The sequence below is a fragment of the Moschus berezovskii genome, chromosome 16 (genome assembly GCF_049115385.1).
Source record: "Moschus berezovskii isolate FMDL1 chromosome 16, NW_MosBer_1.0, whole genome shotgun sequence".
Classification (NCBI taxonomy): domain Eukaryota; kingdom Metazoa; phylum Chordata; class Mammalia; order Artiodactyla; family Moschidae; genus Moschus; species Moschus berezovskii.
The window spans coordinates 20,844,301-20,857,783 of NC_142475.1; the positions used below are offsets into that span (position 1 = coordinate 20,844,301).

Consider the following 13,483-nt stretch of genomic DNA (forward strand, 5'->3'; position numbering starts at 1 on the left):
CAAAGCAGGGAGGAATTGAAAAATGAAAGTTGTGGGGGAAATGCACTGGTCCTTTAAATATATCCTGGAAGTCACCTTCGCCAAAGGAGAAGGGATTTGCAACAATGAGGGGATTACAAAAACTTAACCTTTTTATATGCACCTGTGAGATGAGAAGTAATAACCAGTGATCAGAGCACAAATCTTATATTTGGGGGACAGGGTCATTTTTACTCACCCTGGCCCCTCCAAACTGAGGACAGGTTGCTGCAGGAACAGGTAAACAGCTATCTTACACGGAGCAGGGTGGTATGGAATGGGTAGCTGCTATCATGCTAAGAACTCAAATTGACTGAAATTAACAGCAATGTGTAGTTCTAGCATTCTTCTGAAGTTAAAAACCCTCATGGACTCCAGATTTCCAAAATAGTTACATCAGGGAGATTGTCTAGGTTTGGGGTGGGGGGCAGGTTTCTGTTGCTTTCTATTCTTCTTTATTTTTGTCTTCCTTCCTGTTTTGTGTTTCCCCAGAGACTTCTTACTCGGGTCTACAGCTTGCAGTTCTTTTAGTTGTAATCCCGTTGCTGTTCAGGAATTCTAATGACTGGTAAGGTATTGCTCCGGGACAGTCATTCAGTAGTCCTCGTTGCTGTTGTTTAGTCACTAAGTCGTGTCCAGCTCTTTGTGATCCGATGGACTGTAGCCTACTAGACTCCTCTGTCCATTCCCAGGCAAGAATACTGGAGCAGGTTGCCATTTCCTCCTCCAAGGGATCTTCCCGACCCAAGGATCAAACCCATGTTTCCTGCATTGGCAGGCAAATTCTTTAACACTGAGCCATCAGGGAAGCCCCAGTACTCCTAGAGGGAGCTGTAGTTTGGTATTGTCCTTCTCCCACATAAAAGGCTAGAGGGTTTTATAATAGATATTTACCTTCTTCAGGCTTGTTTGATTTTGGTAAAATTTCAGTCGCTTTGTTGTTGTTCAGTTGCTCATTTCATGTCCGACTCTTTGCGACCCCATGGTCTGCATGCAGCACATCAGGCTTCCCTGTCCTTCACCATCTTCCAGAGCTTGCTCAAACTCAGGTCCATTGAGTCAGTGATGCCATTCAACCATCTCATCCTCTGTCGTCCCCTTCTCTTCCTTCTTTCAATATTTTGCAGCATCAGTCTTTTCCAATGATTTGACTCTGCATCAAGTGGCCAAAGCTTCAGCTTCAGCATGGGTCCTTCCAATGAATATTCAGGGTTGATTTCCTTTAGGAAACCAGTCATGGTTTGATCTCTTTGCTGTCCTGGGGACTCTGTCTCCAAGACCACAGTTCAAAAGCATCACTTCTTTGGCACTCAGCTTTCTTTACAGTCCAACTCTAACATCCGTACGTGACTACTGGAAAAACCATAGCTTTGATTAGATGGACCTTTGTTGGCAAAATAATGTCTCTGCTTTTTAATATGCTGTCTAGGTTGGTTATAGCTTTCTTCCAAGGATCAAGCATCTTTTAATTTCATGGCTGAAATCACTGTCTGCAGTGATTTTCAGCCCAAGAAAATAAAGTCTGTCACTGTTTCCACTGTTTCTCCAACTGTTTGCCATGAAGTGATGGGACCCAATGCCATGATCTTCATTTTTTGAGTTGAGTTTTAAGCCTATCTTTTCTCTCTCCTCTTTCACCTTCATCAAGAGGCTCTTTAGTTCCTCTTTGCTTTCTGCCATAAGGGTGGTGTCATCTACATTTGTGAGTTTATTCATATTTCTCTCTGCAATCTTGATTCTAGCTTGTGCTTCATCCAGCCTGGCATTTCACATGATGTACTTTGTATATAAGTTAAATAAGCAGGATGACAATATACAGCCTCGACGTACTCCTTTCCCAATTTTGAACCAGTCTGTTTTTCCATGTCCAGTTCTAATTGTTGCTTCTTAACCTGCATGCAGGTTTCTCAGGAGGCAGGTAAGGTGATCTGGTGGTATTCCCATCTCTTGAAGAATCTTCCACAGTTTGCTGTGATCCACACAGTCAAAGGCTTTAGCGTAGTGAGTGAAGCAGAAGTAGATGTTCAGTTGCTTAGCCTCTCTTAAATTTTTTTTCCCCTGAATTTAAGATTCTTAAAAAGAGTAGAGAACTCTGGGAGTATTTAAAAAAAATATTTTTTGCCCCGCTCCTGCTGCTGGTTGCTGGAGGAAATTTTTCTCTGATTTTCACAGCGAGCAGCTGGTAGGGCTTTGTGGAAGTGTGGTGGTATGCCTAAAACTGGGACTCCTTGGAATTTTAAACTTTTTATTTAGTCCAAGGAGAGTCTCTAACGGTTGGTCAATTATGTCAAAAGTCTTCCAACAGACACTGGCCCCATGTGTGGGCTTCTGCTCCTGGGCTTGTACTATTGGTAAACTGTGATAGACTGTATCCATTTGTCTATTTCTCTAGTTTTCAGTTTGCCCACTCTATGACCTAAATTGTTAGATGACTGAGAAGGGTTGTTGATTTTCAGTCTGTTTAGCACTTTTACTTGTAAGGATGGGAGTGATGATTTCCAAGCTCTTTATATATTTTATTGGAAACTGGAAGTCCCTCATATAGTTTCTGGAATGAAGGAATGTAGAAGTTTATTGTTAATAATGTTAAGGTACTGTCCAAGAAATATATAATTACTTTTCCATATTACCAGTTCTTAAACTATTATCTTAGCATGAATTTTAAGTGTGATCAGATACTCTTGAGGTTTGATTTCATCTAATATATTGGACAAAAGAAGGATAATTGTATACTCTTGATTGTATTTAAAGATGACAAATGTTTATACTGTTATGCTTGTGATACATATTTTATTTGGGAAGCTGATGCAAATGTTCGTATATTTCACATATATTTCACAAAGCCCATAAACAATTTCTGAATTGGTAATTTACATTTTTATGTCTGTTAATTATTTCAACTTACGTTTTAAAATTAGAAACTGATTTATAATTAATATAAATTTGTTTATGATAAAAACATTTATCACTAATTAAGAGCAAATATGATTTCTTGTAGAGAATCACCTAGGATGTCTTCTGATATCTTCTCCTCTTTCATGAGTTTATTTTGTTTTAACATACATATTATTTGGTGAAGGATAATCTTGAATTGTTCTCCATTTTGATAAACTGGTTTGGTAAATTTCTTACATAGGACCTATTTTGTTCTAAAACATTAAGAGATTTTTATGTCTTATTCTCAAAGAAATACAATGATAAGTTTTCTAGGTAGATTGTCACTATAGTTTGCTTGTATTTGTTTGCTTATATATTTGGTGCTAAATATAACCCTTTATTAGTATTCCATCATATCTCTATTTAAATACTAAATGATGTCACCTTAGCTCTAGGCTAAAACTGTTGTACTTTTTGAAGTTTATGCAGAGAACAGAAGATATTCTTTTTAGTTAATATGCTGCTGCTGCTGCTGCTAAGTCACTTCAGTCGTGTCCGACTCTGTGTGACCCCACAGACGGAAGCCCACTAGGCTCCCCCATCCCTGGGATTCTCCAGGCAAGAACACTGGAGTGGGTTGCCATTTCCTTCTCCAATATAGAGATATATAAATACCAATTATATTCATTGAGACACAAAAATGTATAAGGGTATACCCTTTCATTAAATCATTCAGTTCAGTTCAGTTCAGTTAAAACACACTGGAAAAATCAGTTTAATTTTAAAAAGAATTTAATTTAAGTGTTAATATAGTTCCCTAATGAAAGTCCTAGATTCTGGGGATCCATGTTAGTTACCAATCTATAGTCTTTCTTTGGGAAAGTAAAAACTAATCAACTAATCACTTATCACAGGTTTATCTCTCAGGACCAGTCCCAGGCAAAGTGTGGGAAACCACATTTCAGAGGCATCACTATCCTTGTGTTTTAGCTTTCTCTACTTTTAAATATCCAGCTAAACAGTGAAGCACTGAGTTGATTATAGGGTAAATGCATTTTTAGTCTTTTATAGTTTTATGAATAATTTACTTTAGCTTATGAATATTTTAAATTTAATACACATAATTATCTTCGTAGCTATTTTTAGGTATATTGGATGCATAACTCCCCAACTTCTTTATCTGCTCCTTTGTGAAGTAAATAAGTCCATTTGGAAGGCTTTTAAAATACATTTATAAAACTTTACATTTTATTTAAAATATTTATACCTTTACTTCAATTATGTTAAAGAAGAAATTTTAAAATAAGGAGGAAATCGGTTCATCTTCAGTAGACCAAATGTAACTGTATTTAATGTAATACTTGATTTTAAATGCTTCAGTTTCAATATTAATACAAATATGCAGAAAACTTGAGGACAAATCATGGAATCATTAAGACAGCAGAAGAATTTTAATATTAGCCCTCTAATAAAACAAACGATTCAACTTTTCCTTTTTGTGTCATATTAATTCAAATGTATAACTCAAATATATGGCAAAGCATTAAGCTTTTCTGTGTAGCAGACCTCAGTTTTCATTTTTATATGACCACAGATCTGTAGATAGAAATTTCTTCCTAGTACAGTGCACTCAGTTGTGCAAACTTATCTTTTTAGGGTCAAAGAAGAACACAAACCACAGACGACACAGTAAGTAAATGTATTAAGAGTTCAGTAGGCTTGACTTCTGTACCTTTGCCACATTCTGCTTTCTGCACCTTGGATGGTATTAGCTCACACTAATACTGGATAGGCTGCAGCTAGTGTGTCTTCTGCTTTCTGACTCTCTGGCTTGTAAGAGAGCTGCCCGCAGCTTCTTACTTCATTCATACACTGACTAGATGTAGTTTTTTGCTGCCTGCTTGTGGACTGGTTAAGTGTTCAAACTTAATTTCCCTATATTCTGACTGCCTGGATGATAACTGAAGCTCATATTTCCATTGGCTGTAGCTTCTGTGCCTGTGTATTTTTATTAGTATGGATAAGAAAACATTTTCCTACAGTTGTTTTATTCATTTGGTTATTCAGTCACATTATTTGCTTATTTAAACAGGTGGTTTCCCTTTAGTGGGATCACTGAACTGGTAAATAACGTTCTTCAGCCCCAGCAAAAACAACAAAATGAAAAGGAGCCCCAGACGTAAGTAAGCTGATCTGTACAGACTAAATATTATCTCTGATAGCATAACATACTGAAGAGTAGGTATTAAAATACAGCCCTCGAAATAGCATTCCTCAGAAATGAACATTGTTAGATTATGAATATGATATTTTCACCTTTTATGCTTCATATCCCATGGAAATATTAAATGAAAACAAAGATAATTTATAGGGTAGTAAGAATAAAGAGGTAATTCTCTCCCCAACTTTAATATAAATTATATTATCTATATTTATCCAGTAAAATATTATCTCCAATAATGCAATATATTCCAAAGCATGTTTCTTTCAAAAGTAATTCCTGAAGACATAAGACGTATTTACCCACTCCGACCCGCCCCCCCCGATTCAATCTTTGTTCAAGTTTATATAGGTTTTTTTTTAAAAGGCTAGGAGAATTTCTTTATTGTAATACTTCTGAGTGTCTAAATATGCTCCAAAGGTGTCAGTTAGAATACATAATCTTAACTAAATTTATGTGACTGCTAAGTCCTGTTTTCACTGAACATTTCATTAGATTATGAAACATAATTTGGGAAATGCAGCAATGTATTCTCACATTGGTCCGAAACATTAAAATATGTCAATTCCATTTATTTCAGTTATTTCTAGGTTGAAACACATTCTTGAAAAAGTTGTTCATACTTGTATCTTTTTAACTCTGTGCAAGAAATATTATTTATGTTGTAAAGTGGAAGTTACTCGGAGAATGTGAGAAAGATTGCATAGATGTAAGTTTCACTCTCCCCGTGATAATTGCCATCTTACTCAGAAATGCTGTTACCAGTCAGCCTCTGTGCTTTCTAAAAATAGGAATTATGACATTACCTTCTAGTTTGGATTAAAGGCAAAAATACTGATGTTTTTCTGAATGTTTCATCTTAAGGTTCCTGATAGCTATTCTTGTTCTCTCCTAGACCTCACGTCAATTTTCAACCCGCCCATTCCTACAACCAAACATTGTTAGATTATGAATATGATATTTTCACCTTTTATGCTTCATATCCCATGGAAATATTAAAAGAATGTCATTTTGTTTTGCTATTATTGAGGGTACTCCCTCATCCATTTTATGTTATCTTGTATGCATTTTATTTTAAATTTTGTCAGTGTTTCAGTTTCAATTGAAGTAGAAAACTGTACTGTGATATGCTTCTCCTAATAGTTGATAATGTAGATAGATGTACAGTTGAAACTGTTGCTATATTTAAGCCAGTTGAAATCAAGACCTGTGTTTGTCTTGTCTACATTTTATCTTTGACATCTGGCAGAGTGTCTGATCCACAGTAAGAACTCTATAAATGTGTCTTCACAACTGGTTTTATATGTTTTATCCTCTTATAAAGAATACTGTATTCCGAGGGATAGAAATAATTTCTTTAATCAGCAAAAATTGTGTTAAAATTGCACAAAATATTATTGTTTTGCGGATTTTTCTCTAAGGCACTGAAGCATGGTAATATAGTAAAATCAGTAGCAATGTATAATTAGATGCAACTTTGTCTCAATTTAAAATGATGTCAGTTATGTATCTTCTTTGTATGTTTTAGAAAATAATCAAGATTAAATTACATTATTTATTAGATTACAGTAGATATTAAATAAAATAGATATTTTGTTAGTAACCTTGAAAAGTGATTTCTAATACTGAAACAAAATAACATTTGATTGGCATAGGCAAAGATCAAGGCATATTTGAAATGAAATAGCTTTATTTCAAAATAAAAATAATACAATTTGCTTTGATTTTTGGCTAGGAATATTGTAGGAGAAGAGACTAGTACTTTGTGATATTTTAAAAATTAATTCTATATTAATAAATATTATTTCCATTAAAGTTTCTTAGACAACTAATTCATTTTTCTTGTTCTGTGACCTATACAGTTTAAAAAAATCAGAACTAATAGGTTCTCTTAATAGTTACTTTCTTCATCTTACAGTCTTATGGTGCTAAAGATTTCTGATACATAAGTTTTTAGTAGCTTTCCTTTCACCTTTCTGATCTACAGATGAGGGTTTCTTCTGAATCTTCTTTAATTCATCTTCTTCTCAATCAGAGTCTAGGATTTCTTATTTCCAAATCATCTCAAGGTTTCTCTCTCTGACTACCATTTGAGTGGGATAACATCCAGTCTGCTTGTTCACTTATCTATTAAATTATTTTGGAGCATTGTGTTCTAGGTATTTATTTTAATTTATAAATGTCAGAAAGTACAACTTATGCTTTTCATATTTTGTATAAACATTTTCATAGTAGAATAAGTATTCTCTCAGTATTGAAAATCTAATATTTCCTGAATAGTAATTTCATTTTAATGAATTTCTATAAATCCCATGTTGTGATTATTTAAAAGTTTAATGATGTAAGTCTATAATTTTGAATTTTGTTTATTTCATAGGTGTTTTTAAAAATGTAACAGGAATGTAATTTTGGATTTTGAATGTAATATAATTTTGACTTGGGTATTTCATGTGAAAATGTAGGTATAAATAGAATAATGTATCCAACTTTGATTTTCCACAAATGTTGAAGTATAGAAAATGGATTGAGCTGATTTTCAGTTGTCAGTTCATTCAATCTTTGCAGAAAATGCCTAATATACAAATTAAATAATTTTAAATTCTTTTCTTTCTTTCACTACTTTTTTACTTTAATATCAAAATGTAATTGTCTGTAAGGCAATGTAGTATACATTATATGTAGAGTGTAAAACAAGTCTGAATAATTAAAAAGAATATATTCAGAAAAAATATAAATGATTTTTAATGAAACTGTTATTTTAACTTGGTGCTCCTAATATGTGACTTAGTATCAAAGATACAAATTAATTAAACTAACCAATTGGATTAATATGATTTTGAACATTCATGTTTTATTCAGGTTGTGACATGTTAAATAATCAATGTACTTTTGAAATAGTAGGAAAACCTAAAATGTGAATCAGAATGAGATGGCCACTTAAAATAGTGATCGATTCTCTTTGATAATGAGGTATTTTTTAAGCTGAGGGAACATCACAGGTGAAAGTTTTTATGTAGCGAAGGGTTTGAGAGACACAAAGAAGAATACTGGGGCTGGAATGTAGTAGACAAGAGGGAATGCGAGACCAGGTGTAGAACTCAGCCAGGGCAGTGCTTTTCTGGAGAGTGAGAAGGAGTTTAGATCTGAATCTCAGTATAAAGCGAACATATTGAACAATTTTAAACATGAGAGTGATATGATTTAATTTATGTATAAAAATCAATCTGGCTGTTCTACGGTAGCGTGCGTGAGGATGGAGGTTGAGAGAGTAGCGAGGAGGCTTTTGTGAAGGACTTGGCTAGAGATTATGATTGCTTGGACCAGGTTGATTACACTGAAGATGGAGGGAAGTGGACTGGGGATACATTTGGGGGTTGAAATGATGTAATTTGTTAGTGGAGTAGATTTAGAGGAAGTTAGTAAGGAAGATGAAAGAATCAAAGAGGACTGCCAGATTTCTGACTGGAAGAATTTATTGGGTGGTGATACCTTTTACTATGATCAAAAAACAGAAAGGATGAACAGGTTAGAAGTTTTAAAACTGAAGTTTTAAATTTTAAAAGTCTAAGATGCTAATAAGTCAACCAACTTTGAAGGAAGGATATGGATTAACTGGAGGCAAAACTTTTGGAGTTGTCAGTATGGTGTATAAAGCTAGAAGAGTAGAAAAGCTGACCCAGTGAGAGAGTGTGTGATGAAGAGCAGATAAGAATATCCAAGACTGAGCCCAGAACAATTCAGGTTACTAGGAATCCACGTATAAAAGGACTATGATTCCTGTTCTCAAAGGTTTGACATTCAAACATGCTGATAAGTAATTAAAAACAATGTTGTGGAGACTTCTGGTTTCCTCCTTGATATACAAAGAATTTGGAAGCTGTCACTTCTATCCTTACAAGAAAAGAGCTGGATTAAACTGAACAAACTGAAAAATTAACTCTTCTTTGATCCATCAGAAAAGTGAGGTCACGGGACAAGTCAGTGCCCTGAAAGGAGAGGTAAATAGGGAGAATTTCTAGGAGTAGAACACACTGGGGCCAAGAACTGGTAGGACATTGTTGAAATACGGAAAACTGAGTGTAGACTAACTTAGGAGTTAAAAATTCCTGGAAGTCCAGCCTTCAGGGAGCCCCTACCCTAGTTTTATGAGTTTTACTTCCATGAAAGTAAAAGGGAAAGTTGCTCAGTTGTGTCTGACTCTTCGCAAGTCCATCGACTATACAGTCCATGGAATTCTCCAGGCCAGAATACTTGAGTGGGTAGCCACTCCTCCTCCAGGGGATCTTCCCAACCTAGGAATGGAACCCAGGTCTTGCACATTGCAGGCGGATTCTTTACCAGCTGAGCCACCAGGGAAGCCCAAGAATACTGGAGTGGGTAGCCTATCCTTTCACCAGTGAATTGAACTTGGGTCTCCTGCATTGCAGGCAGATTCTTTACCAGCTGAGCTATCAGGGAAGCCCAAGAAAATGAAAGTTGCTCAGTTGTATCCCACTCTTTGCGAGTCCATGGACTGTATAGTCCATGGGATTCTCCAGGCCAGAATACTGGAGTGGGTAGCTGTTCCTTCTCCAGGGAATCTTCCCAACCCAGGGATCGAACCCAGCTCTCCTGCATTGCAGGTGGATTCTTTACCAGCTGAGCCACCATGGAAGCCCTCCATGAACTCTACCAAATTCTCAAGCTCAGTGAAAAATTCTCTCATACTTCCAGCAGTGGATGGGATAAGTAACCATTTTTGACATATTCCAAGAGATTTTCATTCTGAAAGGAAACTACTTAACCAGAGCCCAACCAACATGAGAGTAGAGAAATGCCTAATTACAGCCCTCTCTAACCTTCCTGTTTCTCCAAAAGGGGAAAAAAAAGCTGAGAAGCATTTGTGACACTCATTGCCCAGGGGCACTAGCCCATGAAAAGATTTAAGACTTACTTATGGGATTCTAGAATTATTCTCTTCCATGTGGCAGTTTAGCAATCCAGGTTGCTTCCGTCTTGTTGGCAAGCCAATTAGAACACATAGCTGTTAGGATTGCTGCATCTGAGCAAGAGAGAGAGACGGGAGAACTCACAGTCATTCTTAATTATGTAAGACAGGAAGTGAGGTAGGTTACCTTTATTCACAGTTCATTGCCCAAAGCTTGTCACAAGGCTCTTAACTAACTGCAAGGAACTCTAGAAGGTCCATGTCCTCATGAAGAGAGGCAACTCTATATATAGTGAGCACTGGTAACATCGACTGCTTCCCAGGTAGCTAAGTGGGTAAAGAATCCACCTGCAATGCAGGAGACACAGGTTCGATCCCTGAGTCGGGAAGATAACCCTGCAGGAAGAAATGCCAACCCACTCCAGTATTCTTGCCTGGAAAATCCCATGGACAGAGGAGTCTGGGGGACTATAGTCCATGGGGTTGCAAAAGAGTCAGCCACAACTGAAGTGATTGAACCCACACAGTAATATCAATTGCAGTTAGGTTTCGTTTGATTCTCATTTATTGCAATGAGGCGTTAATTTCTGGATGCTAAAAGATAAAAACTTGCCAAAAGAATGCTGTTGTAGCAAAGATAACTCTAGTCCCCACTCTTAGAACTCTTGGGTCTTCTGAAACTGCTGTAATGACTTGAGATCAAGGCCTAATTTGTACAGTACTGAAAGTTAAGGTTAATAATGTGAAGAAAATTCAAATACAGAAGTATCCTCTTACAGGAAGGAAATTAATGGTATATAGTGTTTCAGGGAGTACCCCTACAATTTTGTCAGTGGGATTACAAGGAAATTTTTTGCGTTCTCCTAGGTGGCAGGAGCCTGGCGGGCTACAGTCCCCGGGGTCGCAAAGAGCCAGACACAACTGAGGCTGCACACACACAGATGGCAGTGAAAGGAGATTAAAAATAGATCAACAGTGAAAGTGTATGAAAGCATACCGAGAAACGCTTATTGAACGTTAGAGATTCCAGGGAACAATAATAAATAAGATAGACAACAAAGTAACTTTTAAAAGGAGGAACAGAGATACTAGAAAATCATTTTTCTGTTCTTAGATCGAAACTGTCTAGTGTGGTGTGTTATCTGCTTGATCCAAGAGTTGGTTAGCTCTTTCTCTCCAAAGACTATTTCTGGGAGATTCTTAAGACTCTTTTATTTAAGGTCTCCTAACGACGAGTTGACTCACTGGAAAAGACTCTGATGCTGGGAAAGGTTGAGGGCGGGAGGAGAAGGGGACGACAGAGAATGAGATGGCTGGATGACTCTGTGGACATGAGTTTGAGTGAACTCCGGGAGTTGGTGATGGACAGGGAGGCCTGGCGTGCTGTGATTCATGGGGTTGCACAGAGTCGGACACGACTGAGCGACTGAACTGAACTGAACTGAATAGAGCAGATTTCCAACAGTTCATGCAAAATTGTTTGTATCTTTTTAGTTGTGAAACGTGAGTCTAAGGAGCAACATTTTTGAGGCTTTTGCTGAAGTGCTAATTGTTAATGTGACTTATTACAGTTTCCCATCATAACTCAGGCAGTTTTTCTCCCCTTTCTCTTCAGAAGACACAATTTGTAGATTTCATGTCATAGAGTGTCCCTTAGAAAGATGTTTTGGAAATCCTGCTTATACCTGTTGATAAGACAAAGTGTATAACCTGATCCCTTTGCTTAATCATATTAACTTGCAACAGGGCTGATTTTAGGGTCAAAAGTGAAATTTCTTAATGTGTGGGCAGCTTGTTATTAAGCTATAGAAGAAAGCTGATAGACCTGCCTCAAAATTGATTTTATTGTTTTGAAGGCTAATGACAATGAAAATTGAAGGGTCATTGAAAGTATTGTTAATTTTACTTAAAAACCTGGAGAGGGCAATGGCAACCCACTCCAGTACTCTTGCCTGGAGAATCTCATGGACGGGGGAGCCTGGTGGGCTACAGTCTGTGGGGTCCCAAAGAGTTGGACACGACTGAGTGACTTCACTTTCACTTACTTAAAAAATTGTACTTGTATTTTTCTGAAGATTGAGGATGATATGGACAAAGATGTTTTCTTGTAAGCTATTGGTGCTTGACTGATCAAAGCAGTTGACACGAACTTGTGACATAGTGAAAGCAGTTTCTACACATAAATATGTTTCCAGGTTCAGCATAGTCATTCTTCAACCTGAGTGGTCTAAAATTGACTACATCTGTCATGTACCTTAGGTTAGAACCACCTTAAATTCCTTTTGGCTCAAAAAAAAAAAAAAAAGGGATCAGTAAATAAAGAAAAATGATGATAGATCACTTGTTCAGACAGTGCATTTAGAAAAATTGATAAAAGTACCAAAGTGCTTATTGCCAAGTAAAGTTTTTATTAAAACATAGTATATGTAGTGATAAGCACACAGTTTGAAAATATATAGCTCACTGAATTGCCAGACAGTGAATATATCTGGAAGCCATCACTGAATGCAAAAAGCAGAACATTATCATACTTCCAGGATCTCTTTCTCATGCTCTCTTCCAGGGAGGGCTCTCTCCCACCCCTGGGAGTGACTTTTAACTTGAATTTTTTTTAACACCACATAATATTTTGCCTATTTATATTTAGACTTCAAACAAATAGAATCACATGGTATATTGTGTCTATAATATTTTGTTTAATGTGTTTGTGAGATCCATTCATATGATTGCATCTAGTTATATTTCATTCATTCTCATGACTGTATGGCACTCTAGTATTTGAATATATTGCAATTTATTTATGTTTTACTATTTCTGTGCACTGGGATTGTTTCCAGTTTTTGGCTATGAGTAGTGCTGTGGTATACATTCTGATGCCATTATTTCTCATATTATTTGGAAAATTTTGCAGTTATTTGGAACAATGAAGTACTTCAGTTATTTAAAAATATTTCAAACATTAAATCTAGTTACTATGTCCATGTCTCTAGTTTCCCACTTATTTATTTGATAATACTATAGGTACTGTTTCTTTCCGTGCCCTACTGTTTGATGTTTTAGTGCCTCTGCATCTGGCCAAGAAAGAGAGAAAGGCATTCCAGGCAGAGGAACAGGATGGTATGATCATATTTGTATTTTAGAAACACATTACATTTGTAATAGTCGCTTAGGCAGCTATTTAGAAATTCAGAGGAGAGACTTGGTATGTGGCTGGGATGGCCAGCTGTATGACATATGTTTTTATTCTTTTATTAGTCCTTTGTCTCAGCTGATTATTAAAGCAGTAACTTTCATACTTTTTTTAAAAAAAGATTCCATTCATAAAAAATATATTTTGCACTATAACCCAGTATACACATACCTACATACATATATGTGTAATAGAAATAAGATTTATAAGAAATTGTGCACTCTTTCCGACACTTTGATCTCGTTCATTA

General features: G+C 36.2%; 1 protein-coding gene across 25 annotated transcripts in view; it reads left to right on the forward strand.

Annotated features, from left to right (window-relative positions):
* RIMS2 (regulating synaptic membrane exocytosis 2) overlaps positions 1–13,483 on the forward strand; it is a 576,029-nt gene that overhangs the window by 99,997 nt on the left and 462,549 nt on the right. For 9 of the 25 annotated variants that reach the window (XM_088844714.1, XM_088844724.1, XM_088844720.1 and 6 more), the window contains exons 2-3: positions 4,552–4,584; positions 4,988–5,074. The exons of the other annotated variants lie outside the window; for them this stretch is intronic. In XM_088844714.1, the coding sequence (XP_088700840.1) occupies positions 4,552–4,584; positions 4,988–5,074 (120 nt within the window). The remainder of the gene's footprint in view (positions 1–4,551; positions 4,585–4,987; positions 5,075–13,483) is intronic. 25 annotated transcript variants of the gene reach the window in all.